At 37.5% G+C, this 23,964-nt stretch overlaps 1 protein-coding gene across 10 annotated transcripts in view; it reads left to right on the top strand.

Moving 5' to 3' along the window:
* Fn1 (fibronectin 1) overlaps positions 1-23,964 on the top strand; it is a 64,501-nt gene that overhangs the window by 27,920 nt on the left and 12,617 nt on the right. For 4 of the 10 annotated variants that reach the window (XM_046439557.2, XM_046439551.1, XM_046439555.2 and 1 more), the window contains exons 21-36: positions 4,247-4,341; positions 5,840-6,008; positions 6,425-6,511; positions 8,681-8,872; positions 10,175-10,447; positions 11,592-11,774; positions 13,794-13,883; positions 15,061-15,330; positions 16,105-16,221; positions 16,888-17,052; positions 17,696-17,851; positions 18,523-18,636; positions 19,454-19,723; positions 20,896-21,086; positions 21,942-22,029; positions 22,919-23,095. In XM_046439557.2, coding sequence (XP_046295513.1) covers positions 4,247-4,341; positions 5,840-6,008; positions 6,425-6,511; positions 8,681-8,872; positions 10,175-10,447; positions 11,592-11,774; positions 13,794-13,883; positions 15,061-15,330; positions 16,105-16,221; positions 16,888-17,052; positions 17,696-17,851; positions 18,523-18,636; positions 19,454-19,723; positions 20,896-21,086; positions 21,942-22,029; positions 22,919-23,095 — 2,637 coding nt within the window. The remainder of the gene's footprint in view (positions 1-4,246; positions 4,342-5,839; positions 6,009-6,424; positions 6,512-8,680; positions 8,873-10,174; positions 10,448-11,591; positions 11,775-13,793; positions 13,884-15,060; positions 15,331-16,104; positions 16,222-16,887; positions 17,053-17,695; positions 17,852-18,522; positions 18,637-19,453; positions 19,724-20,895; positions 21,087-21,941; positions 22,030-22,918; positions 23,096-23,964) is intronic. The other 6 variants (XM_046439559.2, XM_046439554.2, XM_046439558.2 and 3 more) reach the window with 3 other exon arrangements.

The raw sequence follows: 23,964 nt of genomic DNA, 5'->3' as shown, positions 1-23,964 counted from the left end.
TTAGTTTAGTTTTTTTTTTTTTTAAATGGTACTGGGGATTGAACCTAAGGCCTTGTGCATGTAAGGCAAGCACTCTACCAACTGAGCTGTATCCCCAGCCCTATCATAGGTTCCTTACTGTATTTTTGCAGTCTCTGTTCTTCCATTTTTAAAGGTTAACTTTAAAAACTTAGTACATCATTTAAAGCAATGCTACTAATAATGTGCTCTACGGATTGGCTGCTGGGCCATAAATTGTTTATTATTCATCTGCTACAAGACAAGGAGCTTGTGCCAGAATGAAATTCAAAAGCATGCTATTTCATTTAGCTGATAAAATTTTTGAAGAAAAGTCTTCTCTATGAGGGTTGGTGATGTAAAACACGTGCCTAGCATGCCCAAAGCCCTGGGTTTGATCTATAGTGGCTCAAAAAAAGGAAAAAAAAAATTTTTTTTTTTTTGCATGCATTGCCAAGTTCCTTATTTCCTCCTAGGCTAGCACTTTGAGTAGCATAATGACCCTGCAATTAGAAAAATTGAATTCTATCAGACAAAATAAATTTACCAAATGGTTAAGACAAACTAAATCAGCATCTCTACCTATAGTTTATTACATTGGGCATCAAATGATAGCCATACAAGCAGAATAAAAAATATCTAGGGACTGAGTGGAAACCAACCAATAGAGCAAGAAGCTGAGGAAATTATTTCTCCCAAGTGTTGTTGACTGCAAAGCATTAAGTACTTCTATAGGACACAAAAACGAACTTTCTTTTCTTTCTTTTTTTCTTTTCCTTAAAAAACTCTTGAAGTTCCACAGAAGGTGAAAATTCTAACAATCATTTTTGGTCATGTTTCTACTTTTGCTCAACATTTTAGAGGAAATGGTCTTAAATCTTCTATATGTACACATCACAATAAAGGCCTCTATTCACAAACTGATTTCCACTAAGTACATTCCATTTACATTACAAAGAATTATGAGACTCTTTATTGCTAGCCAAATATTATTTGTTATTTTCAACTTGACATTTTGAATTATGAAAACATCTAACATAAGAACTTTTTTCAGCATATATTGCAACCATGTACTAGTTTTCAATTTCCCAAAAGCTTTCCACAAATCTTCCTCTTTTACTAATTTAAAAATATAGACATTCAAAAGCAGTCAAAAAAAGTCAAGACAACCCTTAGTTTCTACATAACTCTGGAATTTATTCCCCAAAGAAATCTCTCTATAAATGTTTACCCATAAGAATCCATACTTCACCAAAAACTTATTTCTGTTTAAATTTGGTGTCTGGCCAATGAAGGCTTTTTCCTAAATGATTGTTAATCACAGGCAAATGAAATTTGCTTTTAATTTGAAAGAAAGTTCACCTTAAAATTTCACTCTTTTATGTCATCTGGTTCTGAGAGAGCCTAAAATCTACTCTCATGAAATTGTCTTTGTATTTCTTAAGAAAGGCCTTCACTGAGTTAGAATGGAAAGTCCTGTGCCTGTTTCCTTTCAGCAGAGAGCCTTTTTTACTGAAATGTAGAATTATATAGTTGTCTTTTTCATTAGCATGAGACATATTTTATGTATTTTTCTTTTTTTGCTGAATAGAGTGCCTATGAAATGAAAGAGAATTTTTAGTGAAGATAACAATAATTAAGTGGAGTGAGGGGATCAGTACAGGAACTTTTTTTTTTTGGGGGGGGGGAGCTTTGATACACTTATTGGAAATGCTATTTTTTTGCTCTCTTGAATATGTTTTATATATATATATATATATATATATATATATATATATATATTTACTTAAAATATAATTATATTTGAATTAAAATGCTAATAGCAAAATTAATTTTTATTATGTAAAGGTTAACATAGTACATTGCAGAGTATACTTTCAAAAAACATTTGTTGAAGAGATTATTGATTGAGAAAGAAATGATAATGAGAACCACTCAGGCCAGCTTATATTTAAATAAACCAACGTAAACAAGGAGTTATACAACTTCATTTGAACCTCAAATACTCCTGTGGCTGTAAACATCCGCAGAGCTTGCTGTTTTTGAAATTACTTGTAACTTTCTGTAGCTTTTTTACTGTCTTACTAAGCTGAATTCTGGGAAAAACTTTTCTGAGTTTTATAACTTGTGCTGAATTCTTAAGAGCAAATGTGAGAAAAGTGGGAAGAAGCAGCTATTTCTGGGGAAAATATGGCTCACTCCTTTATTGATAGGGCATATTTTATTTCTTTAACAGCCAGGCAGTTCTTCACCTAACAAGACCTTCCAGAATCTGTAACTCGTACTTAACAGTCACATCCTTTGTTTGACATCAGTTTGTGGGGTTGTGGTTTGGTGATTTTCCTGTAATGGTCTTACCAGACAGAGAGGATCATCTTAAACTTGGGAAGATTTTCCCTGGCTAGCTCAAGCAATAGAAAATACCCAGTTCTAAAGTCCAGGACTGTTGGAGAGAATGTAATTTGTGAAAAAGTTGTGGCTTTCACAGATGTTCAATAAAAGAAATTGACTGTTCTCTAAATTGTTTCTTGTGGGCCATTAAAAATGGTGACCCCCCGGCTGGCCCTGGTATTTTGGCAAAGTGAGCCACAGCCACGTAATGTATGATTTCAGAAGTGCTGGAGAGCACCAAGGATCACCCACCCCTGTTTCCCCAAATGCCACCAGAATAATATACTTAACAAAATAGCTCACTAAACCTTAGTTCAGTTCAGCCATTATAGCAGTCTCTGCAAAATGGCCCACACAGATATTTGACTTTTTCCCACACAGTATTTTAAAAATAAAAATAAGAAGTAAGACATTAAAATCCAGACTGAGGGGGAAAAAAAGGAAGAATTGCAGTGTTGAGTCTAAATTCCCACATGGCATAGAAAGAAAAAAAAAAAAAAAAACAACATTTGATTGGAGCTACATAGACCAGAGTCTGAAGACTTTTTAATCTCTGTTGGTGTAATTCTGGAGGATAACTCTTTGTCTCACTAGCCATTCATGATTTAGAATAAATGCTTTCAGTAGTTATTTTTCCCAGTGAGAACAGAGTTTGATTGGGACATAAAATGGAAGGAATTGTGAAGGCATAACCCAGGGCTACTAATGTGCTCCAAACCCTTGAACTTAATTCACCCAACTCAAACTTCTTGGCTTCCAAAGCCTCATCTTTCTAAGTTTATAACAAGAATTTGCAAGGCTGTTGGGAGTGCCTGCCTTAACTGTGTACACATGCTCTTTATCCTCCTCACTTTTTTGAAGTCATTTTAAAAATTTGTCCTTTTTAGATATACATGATATAGAGTGTATTTTGATATATACATATGGAGTATAACTTATTCTAATTCGATTCCGGTTTTTGAGGTTGTACAGGATATGGAGTTTCACTGGTGGTATTCATATATGAACATAGAAAAGTTATGTCCAATTCATTCTGCTGTCTTTCCTATTCCCATCTCCACTCCCTTCCCTTAATTCCCCTTTGTCTAATCCCTTGCTTTAAGGAATATTTTTCACTAAGAGAAATAACTGGTGCTAGGATGCTAGAAGATGCAAAATAAACCTTTGTTATGATTTCTAATTCTAGTGGTAGGATACTAAACTTCCATAGAATTCTTATGAATGAACAATCATATATTAAAAGGATGAATTTTTACAATTAAAATACATCCATGATTTCAGAATTTTTTAACTTTTATATGGCATCACTTACCGCAACCAAAAATATTGGTCACCATTGTGGAAAATTCAGCAAAAAGCTATTTTTAGATCACATCTGTAATTTTACCATTGCTCTTAATGTTTAAGAAACCAAATGATCATCTGTTTGCAGAGACCAGTTACATATTTTATAAGGGACTTTATTTTGTTATAAGAAAGTTTATTGTCACCAAACTCAAATCCCAACAATGATGAAAAGCCACAAATCACAGAATCTAAGGAGTTGAAAGGGTTGTCTAGCCACCTGTTATACTCAAGTGTGATTCACAGACCAGAGTTGGCATCATTGGCCAGTTTGAAAAGCTAGCTCCTCACCCCTGTGCTGGACCTCCAGAATCAGCACCTGGATTTTCACCAGGTTATTTGTGTGGCACATTGATCATTGAGAAGCACTGCTCTTTTCACCTGATGAAGTAACTCCATCTCCATCTACTGGTTCATTAAACTCAAGTTCTAGATAAAGATACTTGTTTTTTACATTTTCTACCATCATTTATGAGTTGAAGGTGTTGAACACATGTGTTGGTTCATTTCACAGTGCAGCCATCGAGCTCCATTCCACCTTTCAACACAGAGGTCACTGAGACCACCATTGTGATCACATGGATCCCTGTTCCAAGGATTGGGTTTAAGGTAAACTGCAAATGTTCCTAAATTCTTGTGATGCAGGCTTGATAGAGCCATCCTGTTTTTGCAAGCAGTAGATAGAAGCTGTTCAGGAGAGGAGACCTGGGTGTTGTCACCTGCCTCTGTTCACACCTGGAGGATCCCCTTGCTTACCTTGTTCAGTTGCTGCAAGGATGGACTGAGGCTGGGCGAGTGCTTTGCAAAGGAGAAAACAGTAGAGTAGCACAGACCTGTTAGTTGTTGCTGTTTTTATTTTCTCTATCCTTTCCCCCAGGGAACTACATTTAAGAAAAATGTAGGAGAACTCCATTTGATGTGTTGTTCTAAATGGGTGCCAAGCAGTTCACAGAAGCCAATTTGGGGAGAACAATTAAACTCAGAGTCATTTAAAAATCACACTTTTATCCAATCAGTTTCCTTTTGACTTGTTCAAAGCCCCATGGGTAAATCTCTTTAATAGAGGTTAAGATTGAGGTCTCCCCTGTAGATATCTGGATTCATGTTCTTTAAAGTAATGATATTAGGGAAATGATGAATACAAATGAATATGCTTGAAAGAATTACTTTTGTTGTTTATGTAGAGAATGGAGGAAGAAATAATTCATCAAGACTGGAAATTAAGACTAAACCCCCAGGATTGTTTTAAAAATAAGCCAGAGGTCATTTCCTTTTTGAGTATGTAATGGCCATATTGATGATTAGGCCACTTATTGAGACTCCTTTTTGAAGTGTGCCAATGTACCTTGTGGATTTCCTTTAATGGCATCAATCTAACCTTCAGATGCTGCGTAGCATATGAAGGATTTTTCTGAGGTCTAACACCATTTCATAACACAAAGTTACCTGGGTTTTTTAAATAGAAATTTGAAAGGATTTAAAACTATGGGCACATTTATTTTAATTCTTCTTTTGTAACATATCCTGCAGCTGAAACTATGAACATAATGTCTTCAACAGGAGGGTTTTGTGTGTGTGTGTGTGTGTGTGTGTGTGTGTTTTAATAAGAGGTGCTACAGAGGCTGGTGCCCTGAAATGGCAACTGAAAAGTGCACTAGATGTAAATAACTCATTTAATAGAGTGTCTAGGGAGTTTCCTCTCATACAAAAGAAAATAGAAGTGAACTATATCATGTGGCCCAAAGCCCCCTGTTTATATCAGAAGGTCCTTTATCAAGCAAATCAGCATTTTTAATAGAAGGTTCCAGGCATTTCTCTAGAACCTTCCATCACAAACTACCTTAGTGCCATTTGGAAGATACCTTAGTGCCATTTGGATGATATCTCTTCTACCCTGGCTCCAATCTAGGGAATTTCCAGCTGAGGTTGGAAATAGAGCTACGGCACGTCACCAGTGCCTCCCCAGTGAAAGTACATTGTGTGTTTCTGAGGAGCCATGATATGTAAAGTCTAACCACAACCTCTCAACATGTATCTAGTTTATAATTTAACTATTATTTAACCAGAAATGCTTATCCTTTGTGTTTATGTGCTCTCCTCCCTCTAGCTGGGTGTGCGACCAAGCCAGGGAGGTGAGGCCCCGCGAGAAGTGACTTCAGACTCAGGAAGCATTGTCGTGTCCGGCTTGACTCCAGGAGTAGAATATGATTACAGTGTCCAAGTCCTGAGAGATGGGAAAGAAATCGAACAGCCGATTGTCAACAGAGTGGTGACACGTAGGGAGAGTTCTTGTGTATTTTTTTCTTTTCTTTTAGCTTTTCAAACTGTTCTACTTTTTAAAATCTGTCAATAGCACTACTTATAAAAATAGTATGGGGGAAAAATCTTATCCCGACTTACTATTTAGAAATTTGGGAGAGCGGATCCAACTCATGCCAGGTATTTTGGGGCATAAGATATGTTCTTTCCATGGTCAAGAGTATTTGCAAACTGGAAAGATGGAAATAATTCCATTAGTAGTACAAAATAATCGTGCACCATGTTTTCATACTTTAACTTCTATAATTTCACCAATTCTGGAAGGAAGGGAGGGAGGGATGAAGGGAAAAGAAAGAAGGGGAAGAAACATTCCTCTGGCCAAAGTACTTTGTGTGAGCTCTCATTTTTAATTTAACATTTTCTTTTTGCATAGCACTGTCTCCACCGACAAACTTGCACCTGGAGGCCAACCCTGATACTGGAGAGCTTACTGTGTCCTGGGAAAGGAGCACCACCCCAGGTAGGCCTGGGACCAGTCGGAGGGTGTATACCTTTCCAAAACCAAGATTTTATACTAAACAAAAGTTTCAGCTCATGTTGGTTGCATCCATACCTGCTATACTTAACTTGAGGAATATATCTAGTTTATTACTTAACTCGTTCTTATTTTACTGTTAAAATTTTTGTAAGAAGTAGCTGGGTACAGTGGCACATGCCTGCAATCCCAGTGGCTTAGGAGGCTGAGGCAGGAGGATTGTGAGTTCAAAGCCAGCTTCAGCAACTTAGTGAGGCCCTTAGCAATTCAATAAGACCCTGTCTCTAAAATAAAATGTAATATTAAAAACAAAATAAAGAGGATGGGATATAGCTCAATTGGTAGAGTGCTTGCCTCACATGCATAAGACCCTGGGTTCTATCCCCAGGACCACAAAGAAAAAAATAAAATAAAGGCTGCGGATGTGGTTCACGGGCAAATTGCCCCTAATTGCCCCTAGGTCAATCCCTGGTACAAAAATAAAAACCTGTAAGAAGTATTTCTTGCACACCTCTACTGCTATGTGGGTATAAAACTGAGGTAATTATCTCTAAGTCTGATCAGTCTATACAATCACACAAAGTAAAAGTAGCTCAAAATGTCCTTTCTAATCTCCCTCTGAAGTCTAGAATGATTTTGGTGAAGTTTGTTGTTGTTTGTTTTTAAATATATGAACACATAGTTTAAGCCAAAGCTACCCAGTTTCCAACTGAGTTACTCTGGTTTTGAAACTTTCTGCTGGGGAGTTTCATGCTGGCTGGCAGCTAGTCATTAATCTCCAGTCTCAGTGGCCTCATCAGATGATCACAAGCAAATGCAATGACCTATTTTTTTTTTCTCATCCAGCTGGATTTCCTTGTATAACACTTTAGTGTTCACCTTGTTCCTAATGATAAAATAGACCCTTGTTTCCTTGTCCTTTGGAAAGTTCAACATCATCGCTCTTCCACCTCTTATCTTTGGGTCCTGAAGATCTCTAGTTGTCACCACCTACTTAAATCTTTCCCTTCTCTCCCTCAATCCTTTTACTGCCCAATTTCCATGATTCCTGAAGTCTTCAATAATTTATAGACGTTTTTCTAGAATGAGCGGCATCACCTTGGCTTCTCTTCCTGAAAATCCCATAGGTCGAGAGTATTTCGTACCATGCAGGTAAAATGGGATGGCCCTCAACAGTCCTACCGAGACTTGATCATTAAGAGAAAGCTGGGGAAAGTGGTAGGAGGAGAGGAATTTGGTCATCATTTCCCCCTTTTCCAAGATTTCCTTTCTTTTCTGTTGTTGCTGAAACATAGCATTATTTTTTGTAGTTGACACACAAAATTTGTACATATTTTGGGTATACAGTAAAATAATTGAATTCATAGAAACAGTGTGTAATGATCAAATAAGCATCTCCATCTCCTCAAATACTTATTATTTCTCTGTGTTGGGCATCTTCAGACTCTTCTAGTTAGTTCAAAATATATTATAGATCATTATAGACTATAGTCACCCTGCTGGGCTGTAGAACACTAAAACGAATCCCTCCTATCTACCTGTATTCTGGTACCATTTTCTTACCTACCTACCTTTCTTTTTCTTTTTCTTCCTTCCCTCCTTGCTTATTTCTTCCTGCCTTCTTTCTTTCTGTTTTTTGGTAACAGGAATTAAGCCCAGGGGTGCTTAACCACTGAGCCACATCGTCAGCCCCCTTTTTAAAAAAATTTTATCTTGATACAGGGTCTCACTAAGCTGCTTAGGGCCTCATTTAATTGCTGAGGCTGGCCTCAAACTTAAGATCCTCCTGCTTCAGCCTCCCAAACTGGCTGTCACTGTGCCCCACCCATTATCTAACCTTTCTGTATCTCCCTTCCTTGCTACTCTTCCTAGTCTCTAGTGATCTCCATTCTACTCTCTTCTTCTATAAGATCAACATTATAATTTCCACAAATGAATGAGAATACACAGTTTTGTCTTTCTGTCCTGAGCTTATTTTATTTAACACAAGATTTTCTTGACCATACTCAGACTCTTGGTCGACCTCAAAGGGTTGAATAATAGTAGAATCCTTAATAAACATTCAATCTCCTTCGTCAGTCCACCATGGAGTCTTGTTTAATCCTCTGTGGGTCATCAATGCTCTGTGGTAACTTCCTCCTTTCTGTTCTCCAGGTATCACTGGCTATAGAATCACCACCACCCCTACAAGCGGACAGCAGGGTAATGCTTTGGAAGAAATGGTTCGTGCGGATCAGAGTTCTTGCACTTTTGAAAATCTGAGTCCTGGCCTGGAATACAATGTCAGTGTTTACACTGTCAAAGATGACAAGGAAAGTGTCCCTATCTCTGATACCATCATCCCAGGTAATAGAAAAATAAGCTGTTATCCTCAGAGTGGCAGTTTCAATAAGAAGGGATTAGAATCTTAATCCCCAGATGGCTGAGTGTGTCAAGTGTGTTTGGGATTTAATGCCAACCTCCCAACTGCACTTTCCAAAACTACGCAGTCAAAATGAATGTTTGGACAAAGGCTTGCTGATAACACTGCTTCACTGTCTGTGCTTCACTGGGATGCTCTTTGTTGCGATGGGTATATAATGGAGTGGAAACCGTGGAAACCGTGGCATGAACTCTCTACTGTTTGCTCACGTGGAAATTACTAAAACGTCATGTGTCTGTACTCAGTGCTGACGGTCTAAAAGTAATATGGTAAATGCATCCCATCGGGACATCTGTGCCTGATTTTACAGTCAGTTCTGCTTTTAGCAGCTATCTATAAAATATTTTTTTGTCTCCATGTGTGAGCACTGATATAGTGTGTGGTTGACAATATCCAATTCCTTATCTTGCAACTTCAAAGTCTTTTTTAAAATTGGAGGAGGGAAAAGAGAATGAAGAAGGAAATAAAGGCCACGCCCACAGGGCATTCCTTCTTATGAATTGAAAGCCGACATCGCAAAGACCTATCTAGGGATACATTCATTGTTTGTCCAAAATTGGATGATGACAGAATGAAATTACTGCACAGATTGTGTCCCCTTTGGCACTGTTTGGTATGTGTTTACTAATGCTAATTAAATAACTTTGATTATGAATTAAAAGATTGGCAGTAGCCTTGGACTCAAGCCTGTCCTTGGCCTGAATGTGCTTTTTTGGAAAGGCATATTTCACACCATACATCCATAATGCATTAGTATTATCACCATGATGTTGACATGAGTTTTGTATGGAGCAAAAACCAATTCATTTTAAAACCTTCATGCAAGCTTTGATTTTCCTACTGAAACAGTTTGAGATTTTTTTTAAAAAATCATTGCTGATACTTAATGTGGATATTGTGTCTGGGTTCATGGTTTTGACATCCTAAACTGGCCTATGATTTTTAGGAATCTGAGAAGTCAAACTGTACTGTTTAGGGACATTTTCAAAATGCAAGAAAATCCCTAAAAGAATATTGTAACCTGTTTTATTTTCCCAGGAAAGCAAACTATTCATGATACTTAGGACATCTTTTCAGATCATTTGAAATAGATTGCATATTACCATCATTGCTTTACCATTCTACCAATTTGACTACAGATAACCTGATATACACTGCTTTATTTTTTCCTCTTTTTTTTTGCTTCTGTTTTCCTGTTGCCCCCTCTTTGCTTTGTAACTAAATAGAGGTGCCCCAACTCACTGACCTAAGCTTTGTTGATATAACCGATTCAAGCATCGGCCTGAGGTGGACCCCGCTAAACTCTTCCACCATTATTGGGTACCGCATCACAGTAGTTGCAGCAGGAGAAGGGATCCCTATTTTTGAAGATTTTGTGGACTCCTCAGTAGGATACTACACAGTTACAGGGCTGGAACCCGGCATTGACTATGACATCAGCGTTATCACTCTCATTAATGGCGGAGAGAGTGCCCCTACTACACTGACACAGCAAACGGGTGAATTTTAAAAACTTCTGTGTTTGACACATGGATGGTGTTGCATGCTGCCAACAGCCACTCTGGTTAAATATGGATGTTTCAAGGGAGAAGCCAGCAATTGGCCACATAGATGAAGGGATTGAGGGATTGAGCCTAAGGAATCTAAAGCATATGTCTGACTAATTGAAGTCGTATGCAAAGAGTCTTAAGTGCACTTTCATTTAAACTGCAAGTATGCATAAAACTAGAGGAATCTAAGATGTCGGATCTAGTAAATACAAAGCAGCAGAGGTGAGTTAAATTTGTAGACCTAGCATTTTTAAAAAAATACCTAACATGAATACCAAATTTTAGGATGAACACCAGTTCATGATGAAAGGTACTTCCAGAATATGCCATTACACTCTTCCTTCTACCCCTGGATAAACTCCACCATGTTCCTTCTTTGTAGCTGACTAAATAGCCATCAAAATTTACAGTAGAATGGAAGGGGTTGTTTTGATGCACAAGAAAAATAAACTTCAGCATATGCTAGATTTTGTTGCTATCATAAGGTAAAGGAACTCCTCTTTAACCACAGTCTGGGGACCAGCATGCAACATCTTAAAGGTTCTCTGCCCTGCATGGGAAGAAACATGCTGAGAACCAATTTGCATGAACCCTTCTCACTTGTAAGTAGAATTCACGGAATGGAATTGTGGCTATGCCATTAGATCATAGATATTTCATGTTTGGGGGGACATTTAGGACCTTCTTGTCTTTTGTCTGTGTGCATGTGTGTTTGTTTTTTTTGGAACGTACCCGCTATGTTTCTTTTTGCTGTGTGGCAACTTAAGCCTCTTTGGCCTGGGATAAAAGAATCTTAAGTGGTATTCATCATGTATGTAAAAATCAGCCTATTTAAAAGTAGATTAAAATGATTCTTTAGAACACATTGATGATGGCAGAAAGGTTAAAGGGGCCTAACAGTACTGAATGTAGTGTTTGATTTTTTAACAGTAGTCTACCATGACTTAGATTGGATTTAGATTAGACTATTTGCATGATTATGACTCTGTTTCCTTTATGCATGAAATATTGATTTTTTTACCTTTTCAGTGGATTTGTGAGCTTTGACTTTAAAAATCATATTAATATAATCTTCCTTTTTATTTGAAACCAGCTGTCCCTCCTCCCACGGACCTGAGATTCACCAATGTTGGTCCAGACACTATGCGTGTCACCTGGGCGCCCCCTTCATCTATTGAGCTGAGCAACCTGTTGGTGCGCTACTCACCTGTGAAAAACGAGGATGATGTTGCAGAGTTGTCGATTTCTCCATCCGACAACGCAGTGGTCTTAACAAGTAAGCAGTCGGGTGCATCTGTTGAATAAACACTAGCCTGGAGCAGATGTATTAATTCTCAAAGAGAATTAACGCAGAAGAAAAGCTGTAGGCGAGCTCCAAACTAAAATCCCAAGTCCAATGTGCACTTCTGTAAATTCTGGAAGACGCAATGCTTATTGCTATCTCCATATACTGTTGATATCTACAACTTTAGTGGAAAACCCTAAAAGTAATGTTCCAAGACTTCAAACACATTCTGCTTTCAACTAAACACAAAAAATAAGTGAATTTCAAGAGAAATTATTTGACTAAATCTAAGTGTTGGAAGATAAAAAAAATGAGGATTGAAAACAGTGTCCCCATATATGTTGTGTTGTCATTTTTTCTTGTTAAAGTATCAGCAGATGATCGATTTAACATTTGAAAACTTAAAAACAGTGACTGATTGCTTGGGATAGATCAGGATATTGTGAAGACAGAAGTTTAATTTGTACTTCAAAAAGCATCTGTTGGCAGGATTTCTCAGAAGGCTGAGGTCTTAGAAAACAACTGACATTAAACAAGTTATGGAATTGTCTCTTTCTAGTCCCTGCTATTTTGAAACAGAATATTTTTTAAAGAAAATAAGAGTAGACTGCAATGTGGTGCTGTGTTTCACATAAATATTTCTTATTATATTTCACTATTGTGGTAAAATGTGTGAGGACAGCCAAAGATTCCACGTAAGTAGAAATGGCTTACATCTAGGGACATTCCTAAATGATGGTCTGAAAACATCCTCTTCCTTTCCAACATGTTCTAGAAAGCAAAACACAAAGAAAGGCAGCTATGTGTGACCATGATCTTGATTTCTTACTTGCTGGCTGGTGACAGACAGCATCCTTATATTTGCATGATAGCGTCCACAGCACTATTTTTGTTGTAGAGCATTCTGGAACCAGTGGTAACCTCATCACCTGATACACACTAAACCCTGCATTGCATGTTGGTTCCTGCTCAACCAATACCTGTTACATGTTATGTGTTCTAAGACCTTCTGGTCCTAATGCTATGACCTCAAGGTAGCCATTTCCCCCTTAGAGAATTATTATTATCCTGTTTTAAAGATGAAACAACTGAGGTCCCCAGTTATTAAGTTACATTGCCTCTGGCCAACTAGGAAGGAAGATGTGAAGTTCCAGCCCTCCTTTCTGGTCCTTTTCCAAACCTTGCAGGACCCTCTGCAGAAAGACTGAAGAGTCAACAGTATATAGGGGAATGAGGGTCTAGTGAGCAGAAGTTCAGAGGTTGGAAAGCTTCCTCTGTACCCTTTGGCTATATCAAAATGGGAGAAAGGGTCACTCACGGATGTAGGCTAAATTATTAAAATATATTAATATGGCTCAATTGATTGCTATCCCTTTATCACGTGACCCTTTTCCAATAAAGCTTCATTATTAAGACTATTGGTCCTGACCTGGGTCAACCACTGAATGAACTTGGGCAAGTCATTTAAAAATGATAATTTCTGTTTGCCTCAGCTTTCTTCTTTGTAAAATGGGGGCGGTTGTCACCAACCAAACGTCCAGAGGTACTGGTTATATTTTTTTATGTTGAATGTAGTGAAGGTTCCGTAAGTTAAATATATGTCAAAACTTGTCAAACTGCACATATTAAATTTGCAGTATATTGTATCATTATAAAACTGCTTTAGAAAATAGTGAACCACCATGTAGAGTCTTGGGGAGGGGTCAGTGATCATCCACAGTGCCATAGCAATTGTCTCCTGTGCTCCCAGTGGTCACACTGTCAGGTGCAGATGGAACTAAGTCATACAGAGGAAGAGCTTAGGATAGGGCTTAGAGAGGACTCTGGGCAAGGTGACCCTTCATCATCACCTGCTTACAGACCATCTCCAGGTATCCATGTTCACGTAGGTGTAAGTAGGCTGCAGGACTGAATGCTAATATATGGTATCAGTTGAAATAGTCCCAGGAATACTCTGGTTTTTCCTGCCTTCAAGCACAAGTGTAAAATGAGTCTCACTTGCCTCCTCAGACCTCCTGCCTGGGACCGAATATTTAGTCAGTGTTTCCAGTGTCTACGAACACCACGAGAGCACACCTCTTAAAGGAAGACAGAAAACACGTGAGTCTTGGAGCAACATGCTTATCAAGTAGCTCTTGCCTACCAATTTTAAAAAACAAAATGAAACACTACTTCTAAATATACACCTTGTCTTTTGTGGTGATGATGGTGTGGGCAGCCTTGTCATTACTTTTTGTTCAGTGGTCTTGAAAATTAAAAGACATCTCACTCAACAATTAGTAATTTATAATTAGCAGTTCAGTCAGTAACATTCTACTCCTGCTTCCACAGTGGACTGAAATTAGTTCAGAAACTTTGCTGTCTATGCTTTAAAAAACAGAAAAACAAAAACAAAACAACAAAATGAAACTCCCAAGAAGAATATCTCATAATCTCTATTATTTTAGAGTTGCTGGACATTTCTTTTCATTAGACATTATGCTCTTTCTCCTGAATGCTTTTAATTTTTTCCCTTAAAAAGGCCTATTTTAGTGTGTTTATTACTTCATAGTCCAAAAAGGACTTCCCAAAAGGAAGTTGATATATCACAATTTTGTTTGAGTATATTATTAAATAGAATTAGTGAATATTTCAATTCAAACAAAAATTTGCTGGAAGTCCCAGAAGGGTTAAATAATTTGAATCTGAGATTAACACTGAATTCTTATTAATTTTCAAAAGTTCTCAATTCATAAAGGATTACCTGCATTAGATCTGTCCAGGATAATGTCTTCAGTTTTAGAAAGTTTTATGTCCAGCATCATCACCAATAACTCTGTTGACATATTAGTCTCTTCCTGGGCACAGAAAGCTTCTTTGGTATCTTCTTTAACTTGACAGTGGGCAGATCTTGTCTTACTTTGAGAGATACAGGATGGAACTGGACTGTTTGAACACTGAAACACTTGAAAATATTACTTCCCACAGTGTCTTAAACACTGGTCTTCAAATGTGATACAGAGACTACTGTAATGATGTGTATACATCACAGGGATTGCTTAGAAAAAGAAAAAAATGCCTGAATTGGCTATTTTGAACTGCGAATATATGATTTTGAAATTCATCTGTGGCTTGGAATCAGTGCCTCATAACCTGAGGTTCAGGGCACTTCACTACATTGATGAGAAATGATAGAAAGTTGGATGGATGTAACTCCCCCCCCACCTTCCTCACATGTTAAGCTCATGGTATCTTGTCTTTTTTCTTCCCCTCTTCCTCTCATGGGTGGAAAATATAGGTCTTGATTCCCCATCTGGCATTGACTTCTCTGACATCACTCCCAACTCTTTCACCGTCCACTGGATTGCGCCTCGAGCTGCCATCACTGGCTACTGGATTCGCCATCATCCTGAGCATAGTGCTGGGAGACCCCGAGAAGATAGAGTGCCCCCCTCTCGGAATTCCATCACCCTCACCAACCTCAGTCCAGGCACAGAATATGTGGTCAGCATTGTTGCTCTTTATGGCAGAGAGGAGAGTTCCCCCTTGATTGGCCAACAGTCAACAGGTAACTTATAGTCTGTTCTTCAGAGAAACCCAGACTTTCCTGTACAGTCAGTACAGTCTATGAAATAACTTAGCTTTATGTCAGCAGAGTCATCCTCTCCCCCCAAAATAGATCATGGTTAGAGACTCAGAGAAGCCAGTGAGAGAATGTGTGGAGGAAAATCTCCCTCTTAGAATATAGTGAAGAAAATAATTTCTTTATCCCAAGAAATTTCTCACCTGATTTAGATATTTATATGTTTGTAATTACTAAAGTTTTATTTAAAATACAGAAAACCATTTCAAAGTTCTCTTAAAAATATAATTTTAGTATAATAGTGCCATTATTCTTGGAAGATAGATGCTGAAGCACTTAGGGGAGAAGTGTCATCTTGATGTCTCTATCTTAGTCTGAAACGATGTTAATCATTTTAGGTTATTAATGTTAAGGGAGAAGCAAATGTTGCAAATGTTTCCAAACAGTACACACTTAAGAGGAGGACAGGTGGCTATTCATTGTTATTATTTTTGTGACTTTTCTATGGTCTTACTAAAATAAAAAGTGGAGGGAACAAAATCCTTCAATAAATTTGAAACAATCATTTTATCACAAATTGAATAGTCTCTTAACCGCTTTCCTTGAATTGTTCATAACTTTTAGTTCTACTAATTTCATACAGTATTTACATTTTTGTATGAAAGAAACCTAAAAACGATGTCCTGGAAGATGAGCAAAGAGAATCCAATTATCATTTGAAAGTTATGGATGTGAAGATTTGTCCCTCATATTTTCTAGTTTCTGATGTCCCAAGGGACCTGGAAGTCATTGCCTCCACTCCCACCAGCGTATTGATCAGCTGGGAAGCCCCTGCTGTCACAGTGAGATACTATAGGATCACCTATGGAGAAACAGGTATGTTGGTTACTGGATGCTTCACATTCTTAAGCAGACCAAAATCTGCTGTGAAGAACCCAAAAGCTCAAAATGGACATAAAATTAAAGTAATTTTGGCAGCGCACTTGCAGACACTTGTTTATTCCAAGAATACCTGGACTCTGCATATGATATAGTTGGTTATAAAATCAAGAGAAAAAGTTGTTTATACAATACAACTAGAGGAGGAATAGCAGAACTGAGGAAAAAAAGATTGTCAGTTCACAAATATATTATCACTGGTAAAATGTGATTTTTAACTTTTTCTTCATTTTACTTTTCTGTATTCTCTAATTTTTAGCATAAAAACATTCCATGAAAAAATTTTAAAAGGATGAAGGACATGCGATCCTAGTTTGAGGGCTTACCTCTCCTCCCTTTTAATATTAATCTACAGCTTAGTAACATTTCAAAGTTAGAATGTTAAAATAACATTAATTGCAATTTTCTCCCTATTTTATATACTTATCAAGGTTTAGTATGTGTATAAATACACCTTCCTGTCCAGGATTTATTAATAACACTCTTTAAAGGGGAATAAGTAATAAAATGTGATTTACATACTGCTTTCAATATGTTAATTAATCAGTAATGCCCAAGTAACTCCAAGCCCCTCACATTATGGACTAATCCCTTTTCACACAGGAGGAACGAGCCCTGTTCAGGAGTTCACTGTCCCTGGGAGCAAATCCACAGCTACCATCAGCGACCTTAAACCTGGAGTAGATTACACCATCACAGTGTATGCTGTCACTGGCCGTGGGGACAGCCCAGCCAGCAGCAAGCCAATTTCCATTGACTATCGAACAGGTACAAAGTTCTTTTCTGGAACAACACAGGATTATTTATTCAGATAACTTTTACAATGTTCTCCCAATATATTTTCCTCACCATGAGCTTGATTTCCTTTCTTTCTTCTCCTCCTTTTTTTTTTCTATTCTTTTTTGCTGGGGATCAAAGTCAGTACCTTGTACATGCTAAAAAAGCACCCTACTACTGAGCTATAATCCCCAGCCCTGGTCTTTCTTTTTAATAAGACAAAATCTTTAGTTAACATTATAAGGCAAATATACAAGGAACGACTTCAAGAGCACAGATTTTTTAAAATGTGTTGTTAATTGATATATCTCATGTGCCTCCTGCAAGAAATAGGCAGAAAGAGAATATTCAACAAATGTTTGTTGAGAAAGAAATGAATGTATTGATAAGATAAGAAGACAAACACCTACCTGGGGTGTAGCTTCTTTGTGAATGAAGCCATCATCTTGAAAACGTTTGTAATGCACACCCCACCCCTCAAAGCTATCTCTTTATTCTTACAAAAGAAACACCTGGGAAAGGTTAATAGGAATAAGAGATCTTTGAATATGTACCAGAACCAAAGATAAGGACTCCTCTAGTCTTGTCCCCCAGGACTGGGGCTGCACTGGTTTCTTTTTACTTTTATTTGTAGAAATTGACAAGCCATCCCAGATGCAAGTGACTGATGTTAAGGATAACAGCATTAGTGTCAGGTGGCTGCCTTCAAGTTCTCCAATTACTGGTTACAGAGTGACCACCGTTCCCAAAACGGGTAAAGGACCATCACAAACTAGAACTGCAGGTCCAGGTAAGAATAACCCTCTTGTCACATACAGCAGGATCAACAGAGTAGGACAACATGATTTTCCTTCTTTACTAGATGGCCACCTTGTCATGGGGACCATACATTTCATGCCATATGTCATGGTTTCCCATTCATGAGCTCAGGACTCAAGATCATTTCCAACTCACTTCACAGTAGCAGTTTTAGGATGCACACATTTCTGGTTTTACATGCATGGTTCTGTTTAGTGACATGGGCCTCTTAAATTACCAGATCCGTCTTTGTGGTTTTGTTGGTATGCACACCAAGAAGAATAACTGACTTTTTCAGATTCTTGTAGATCTGTTGTTTTTATTTTTATATAAAATATTTGTGAAAATAGGATCTCAAAGCAACCTCAAAACCAAGTTAATTTTCTTTCTTCCTTTTTCCAAGAGCACCATCATTCATTGTTGAGGGCATCGTATTAAGTTTTTGACCTTCTCCTTGAATGTGATTTTATTCCAACATGGAAAATTGTATTAGCAATAAACAGGTGTGTCCAAGAGGAAATTGATATCTAACTCCTTGATATTTTCATGACAATTCTGCAAATATAAATTCGAGACCACACATGCCTACTATCAAACTCCAGAAGTCGCTTGGATGGCTTTATAGTACATAGATGCTACATTTGCTTTTCACTCCCCTTGCAGATCAAACAGAAATGACCATTGAAGGCTTGCAGCCCACAGTGGAGTATGTGGTTAGTGTTTATGCTCAGAATGGAAAAGGAGAAAGCCAGCCTCTGGTTCAAACTGCAGTAACCAGTACGTAACAAATGTGTGGTTTCCTTTTCTAAAGTCAAACTTTATTCTTGGGTCTGAATGCCCTCTGCATGTCTTTTACTATTTTATACAGAGGTAGAACCAGCTTATTGTTTAGTTTGTATCTTGAGCTGAGTCCTTCACAAACATTTTTCTTTCTTCCTGCCAAGTAGTGAACTTACAGAAAAGAAGTTGCAGAACTACCATAGTGAATTGCTGTGCTTTGAATTTCTTTTGCTCCAGTGGCCTCAGCAAAATCTTATTTGCCTATAGCAAATCTACAAAATATTTTGCTAGGACCTTCTTTTCTATGACTGGATGGTAAAGTTGAATAAAGTATATATCATGAAGTTACCATTTTTGGAGGACTGTGGCTGGAAAAACATTTCATATGAATACTTAATAAGAAAAAAAGAAAGAGTTTAAGAAAGCCTATAGCGATCTGAATGTAACATTGAAAATCAACGTTACCACTTCCAAGGCATAGAAAATCCAGGTCTATGAGACTAACATCACATTGCAAAACAAATCTTAGTGGAATATCTTTAAATCAATGCAAGTATATCCCCAACGTGGGGACATTTGCAGAGTGCCTATGCATCTCATGTACATCTATTTTGATAAGTTATGCAACATCAAATATTTTCTAAACCAAAACAATTTTAGGCAAGTGTCAAGTAATTTTCCATTGACTAGTGGGTTAATTGCAGTGTAATTCATCAAAGAAAATGGTATCTGCAAAACTGCTTTGCATGTTATAAAAATGCTTATTTCACAACTTGCTTTTCACATGACCTCTTACCATTAATTTGCCTAACAGACATTGATCGCCCTAAAGGACTGGCATTCACTGATGTGGATGTCGATTCCATCAAAATTGCTTGGGAAAGCCCACAGGGGCAAGTTTCCAGGTACAGGGTGACCTACTCAAGCCCTGAGGATGGAATCCATGAGCTATTCCCTGCACCTGATGGTGAAGAAGACACTGCAGAGCTGCAAGGCCTCAGGCCGGGTTCTGAGTACACAGTCAGTGTGGTTGCCTTGCACGATGATATGGAGAGCCAGCCCCTGATTGGAACCCAGTCCACAGGTATCTTGGTAATCGCACCACCAGGGTGCTCATGGGAGCAGTGGCTTTAAGCCTTGCTGAAAGTCTACTTTATCGGGCTATTCATTCCCATGTAAGGGGTAAATAAATAAATAAAATAAACAACCCTCTTTAGAAAAGACCCTCTTTAAAGAGGAAAGAGGAAAAACAATCAATTTTAGGTGGTATTAGGTAAATAAATCTGATGAAAAGAAATATTGGAGTAGCTTGGCTTATACATAAGGCCATGAAACCAGACATCTAAAGATGATACTAAAATTATGGATATTTCCTAAGCTATGACTCCCTGTGGTTACTCTCACACTATGTACAAAGGAAAGCAGTTTGGCATCCTAGAGTTTCCTCTAAGAAAAGATCCCAACTAGGACGTTTTATAGCAGCATGATTCTGAGAGCACATGGGTAAGACCTTTCTCCCCTGGCAAGATAGCTTATGCTTGTGTATAATTTGCTTAAAGGATTCTGATTCAGACACACAGGAAACAGTCATTAAGGCAAATTCTTTCCACAATTCTTTATCCTCTTGTGCTTTATTGCTGAATCAGAGTGGAATGCTAAAAATTTGTCCTGGTGATGGTATAAACCTTAGTGGTAACAATCTGATTACTGCTCTTTGCTTCTCTTTTCTGCTTCTATTATGATCTAATTTTCTTCTTATGTCGCACCACAGAAATACTTTAAATTTAGCAGTTACATCTGCCTTGGGGTCCGAATAAAAAGAGATAATAAAAACATAATTCTATCTTTTTTTGGATGGAATACTGTGAATGGTTTTCCATACGAACATAATTTATATAGAAAAAGGGCCATTGTTCTTTTCATACAAATGGAAAATCAATTGTAATGACTAATAAGCCAATTTGACTCTTTTGTTTTTTTAAGGAAAAACAAATAACTTTGAAAACCCAAAGTTTCCTAGAGCTCAAGTATTTAAAGTGTTTTCAGGATTTGAGAATTGGCAGATATAGAACACACATTTCAGGAAACTTTCTTCCTTTTGTATCCCTTCTTGTTGCGCTCTCCTACTGAATCTTTCTGGACCAGGGAATCCTCTAATCCAACAAGAACTATCCCTTCTACCTCCTGGAATTCACTTTATGTTCCCTTCACCCCACTTCTTGTAAGATAACCTTTGACCAATGACCATCCCAACAGCCATCCCTGCTCCAACCAACCTGAGGTTCACTCAGATTACACCAACAAGCTTTAGTGCCCAGTGGACACCACCCAATGTCCAGCTCACTGGATATCGAGTACGAGTGACCCCCAAAGACAAGAAGACCGGACCAATGAAGGAAATCAACCTCGCTCCTGACAGCACCTCTGTGGTTGTATCAGGACTCATGGTAAGAAGTGACTTCTGTCATTGGAATAAAATAGAGCCTCTCTTACATAGTTTATTAGGTGGTAGAAACATAATCTCATGCTCGATCCAACTGATCTTTTCCTCTCCTATCAAATAATTTTATTGTGATTTTTGTATCAAGAGAATTGCTTTTTGTTGACCTAAGCTTTTCCAGATGACTATTGGAACAGAATTTTATAAATAGCTTTGGATTTTGTGCAGCTCTTTTGGAAGTATTCTATATATGTGGGGGGCAATTTGCATATTGATAGGCTGAGTACATAAATTCATTTAGTTATACATTTTTTGAACAATGTCATCTTGGCAAGAAATGTTCTCCAGATTGTACCAACCAACTTGACCCTACCCTCATTAAAAAATTTTTAAATCCTTCTAGACTTGTATATGGAAAACTAGCTAGAATACCAGAGAATTAATGTATATCTTAAGACCAGTTTCAGGGAAACTACAGAAAGGGGTTTCAAAGACAGAAAAGAAAATTATCTTTGTCTTTGACCATAAAAATTCATGATTTACACCTGTCATATCATAAAAGAGAAAAAAAACAGGCTCTTACCCATTTTTCTTATTTTTTCATCACCAGTTTTACATGAAAATGTGAGTTATAGCTTACTTGGGCATAGGCCCATAAGAGCATTTTAAAATTCATTTAATTTCAGTCTGTTGCTGGTCATCTGTAGTGTAGAGATGAAATTAATCTAGGAATTGACAGTGTTGTGAGATTTGTTAGTTTATTTTTTTTTTACTAATAACCACTGAATTATCTAAGCCATGGTGAAACTCCCGGGGCTTCTTGCAATGACACTGCTAAAGCTCACCATGCCCTTATTTCTAGGTGGCTACCAAATATGAAGTGAGTGTCTATGCTCTTAAGGACACACTGACCAGCAGACCAGCTCAGGGGATCATTACCACTCTCGAGAGTAAGTAATCCAATTTTCTAGTCTCAAAATTTTCTGTATAAACAAAGAATGATAAATGATCTCTCTGGTCACTAAGTTAAAAGTGGAATGAGTCCCAATCTGGAAATTGGTGGGATTCCCTATCTTTTTGACTGTTACCTTTTTTGCCCCTTCAGAAAGTATTCCACTAATACCTAAAATGAAATCCTTTCATAATGGCATAACATTGGTGTTATAGATTAGGACTAACAGCTACTTTATGCTCCACTTGTTAGAATTTGTTTTCCTGGAGTTAGGTCTGGGGAGGACATGTTGACTTCTGCTGTATCTTAACAGCACCATAAGTATGGGATCAAATTTGGCCCAGATTTTAGTTTCTGCTCCATCAATAACTTGCTGAGCGCTCTTTCAGCCGTCACATAAAGTGTCAAAAGTTCCATCATCTATAAAATAGAGATAAAATAGGAATCTTTTCTGTTGAGAGAAAAGATATGAAACCCTATAAAAACGACGAAATACTAGCAATAATACTGGCTATATATACATATAATTGCTAGCTGGCCATGCTATTATAATTCCTACCACACACTTTTACAGTACAGTAAATTAATCATTTTAATACTTACTGAAGTATTTGTAGGTACTATAAAGTCAGACCTAGGAACCACTGGTAGTATTTATAAAGCTTTTCAGTTCTTCAAAGAAAAAGGCACCCAATGTAACTATTTCCATATTTCCTAATTACTGTTGAACGTTCTTTGAATGCCAAGGGAGATAATCTACAAATTATTTTATCAATGTATTTTCTGAAGAGGATGTATTTTTAAAACATAAAGAAATTTTTTAAAAGATTGAAATCTCACCTATATGAGCCAGGCAGGCACTAATCTCTAGCTATAATCCCATGCAGATGTCAGCCCTCCCAGAAGGGCTCGTGTGACAGATGCTACTGAGACCACCATCACCATTAACTGGCGAACCAAGACCGAGACGATCACTGGTTTCCAAGTTGATGCCGTCCCAGCCAATGGCCAGACCCCAGTTCAGAGAACCATCGGCCCAGATGTCAGAAGCTATACCATCACAGGTGAGGGTACCCACCACCATCACCACAAGTGACAATCAATCAACATTCACAATGTAAACCAGCTTCTTAGTTATTCTATGACTTACATGATTCAATTTATTTCCAATATTTTATGATAACACAGCTTGAAACAGTTATTCTCATACCATAATCAAAAATAGTTTTGTCCTTTGAATTTCTGATTTTGGTCTAGTGTGTGGTCTCAGAGAAATGGCCTTTTATCAGATTTGTTCTTTCATCCCTATGCCCTTTCTTATTTAAAAAAAAAAAAAAGTAAAATAATGTAAAACCAAAAGAAATAGGGTCTGAGGATGCGGTTCAATGGTAAAGCACTTGGTGAAGCTCTGGCTTCCATCCCCAGAAGCACAAAAAAATGAAAATACAAAAGAAAAAAATGAAATGGTGGTGTATAGTTCTTAGCATTAATATAGATTTTAAAAAGACATAATTAATAAAGACAAACAACATTACTTAATAAAGGTCAAAGTTCAGAGGGAATTTGATAAAATAGATCAATTTAGGTCTTTTGGGGCTGTACAATTCTGATTCCGGGTACCACCTAATTACCCTATAGAGAAAGTACACTCAGTGGGCCACCCCTCATTCTCCAAGAGGACTGCTTCTAAAATAGCGTTTTTGCATTTGAAAATTTATTTTAGTCAGTGTCCTTCTCTGCATTAGTGATTTGCTTTAAGTATGCTCCACAATAACAGTTAATATCCACACCATGTTCTACTTTATTGTTCAAAGGTAGACCACTCCCGTGGTCTGCATAAACATGGGTGGGTAGATGAGCCAAGAAAATTGCAGGTGTGAGCTTGAAAACTTTCCTAGTAAAGAAGAACACATAAAAACCATCTCCTCTCACA

Source organism: Marmota monax, unplaced genomic scaffold (genome assembly GCF_021218885.2).
Source record: "Marmota monax isolate L192 unplaced genomic scaffold, Marmota_monax_Labrador192_F-V1.1 WCK01_AAM20220418_F8-fsc00041, whole genome shotgun sequence".
Lineage (NCBI taxonomy): Eukaryota > Metazoa > Chordata > Mammalia > Rodentia > Sciuridae > Marmota > Marmota monax.
This window is presented reverse-complemented; position numbering and strand designations above follow the sequence as displayed.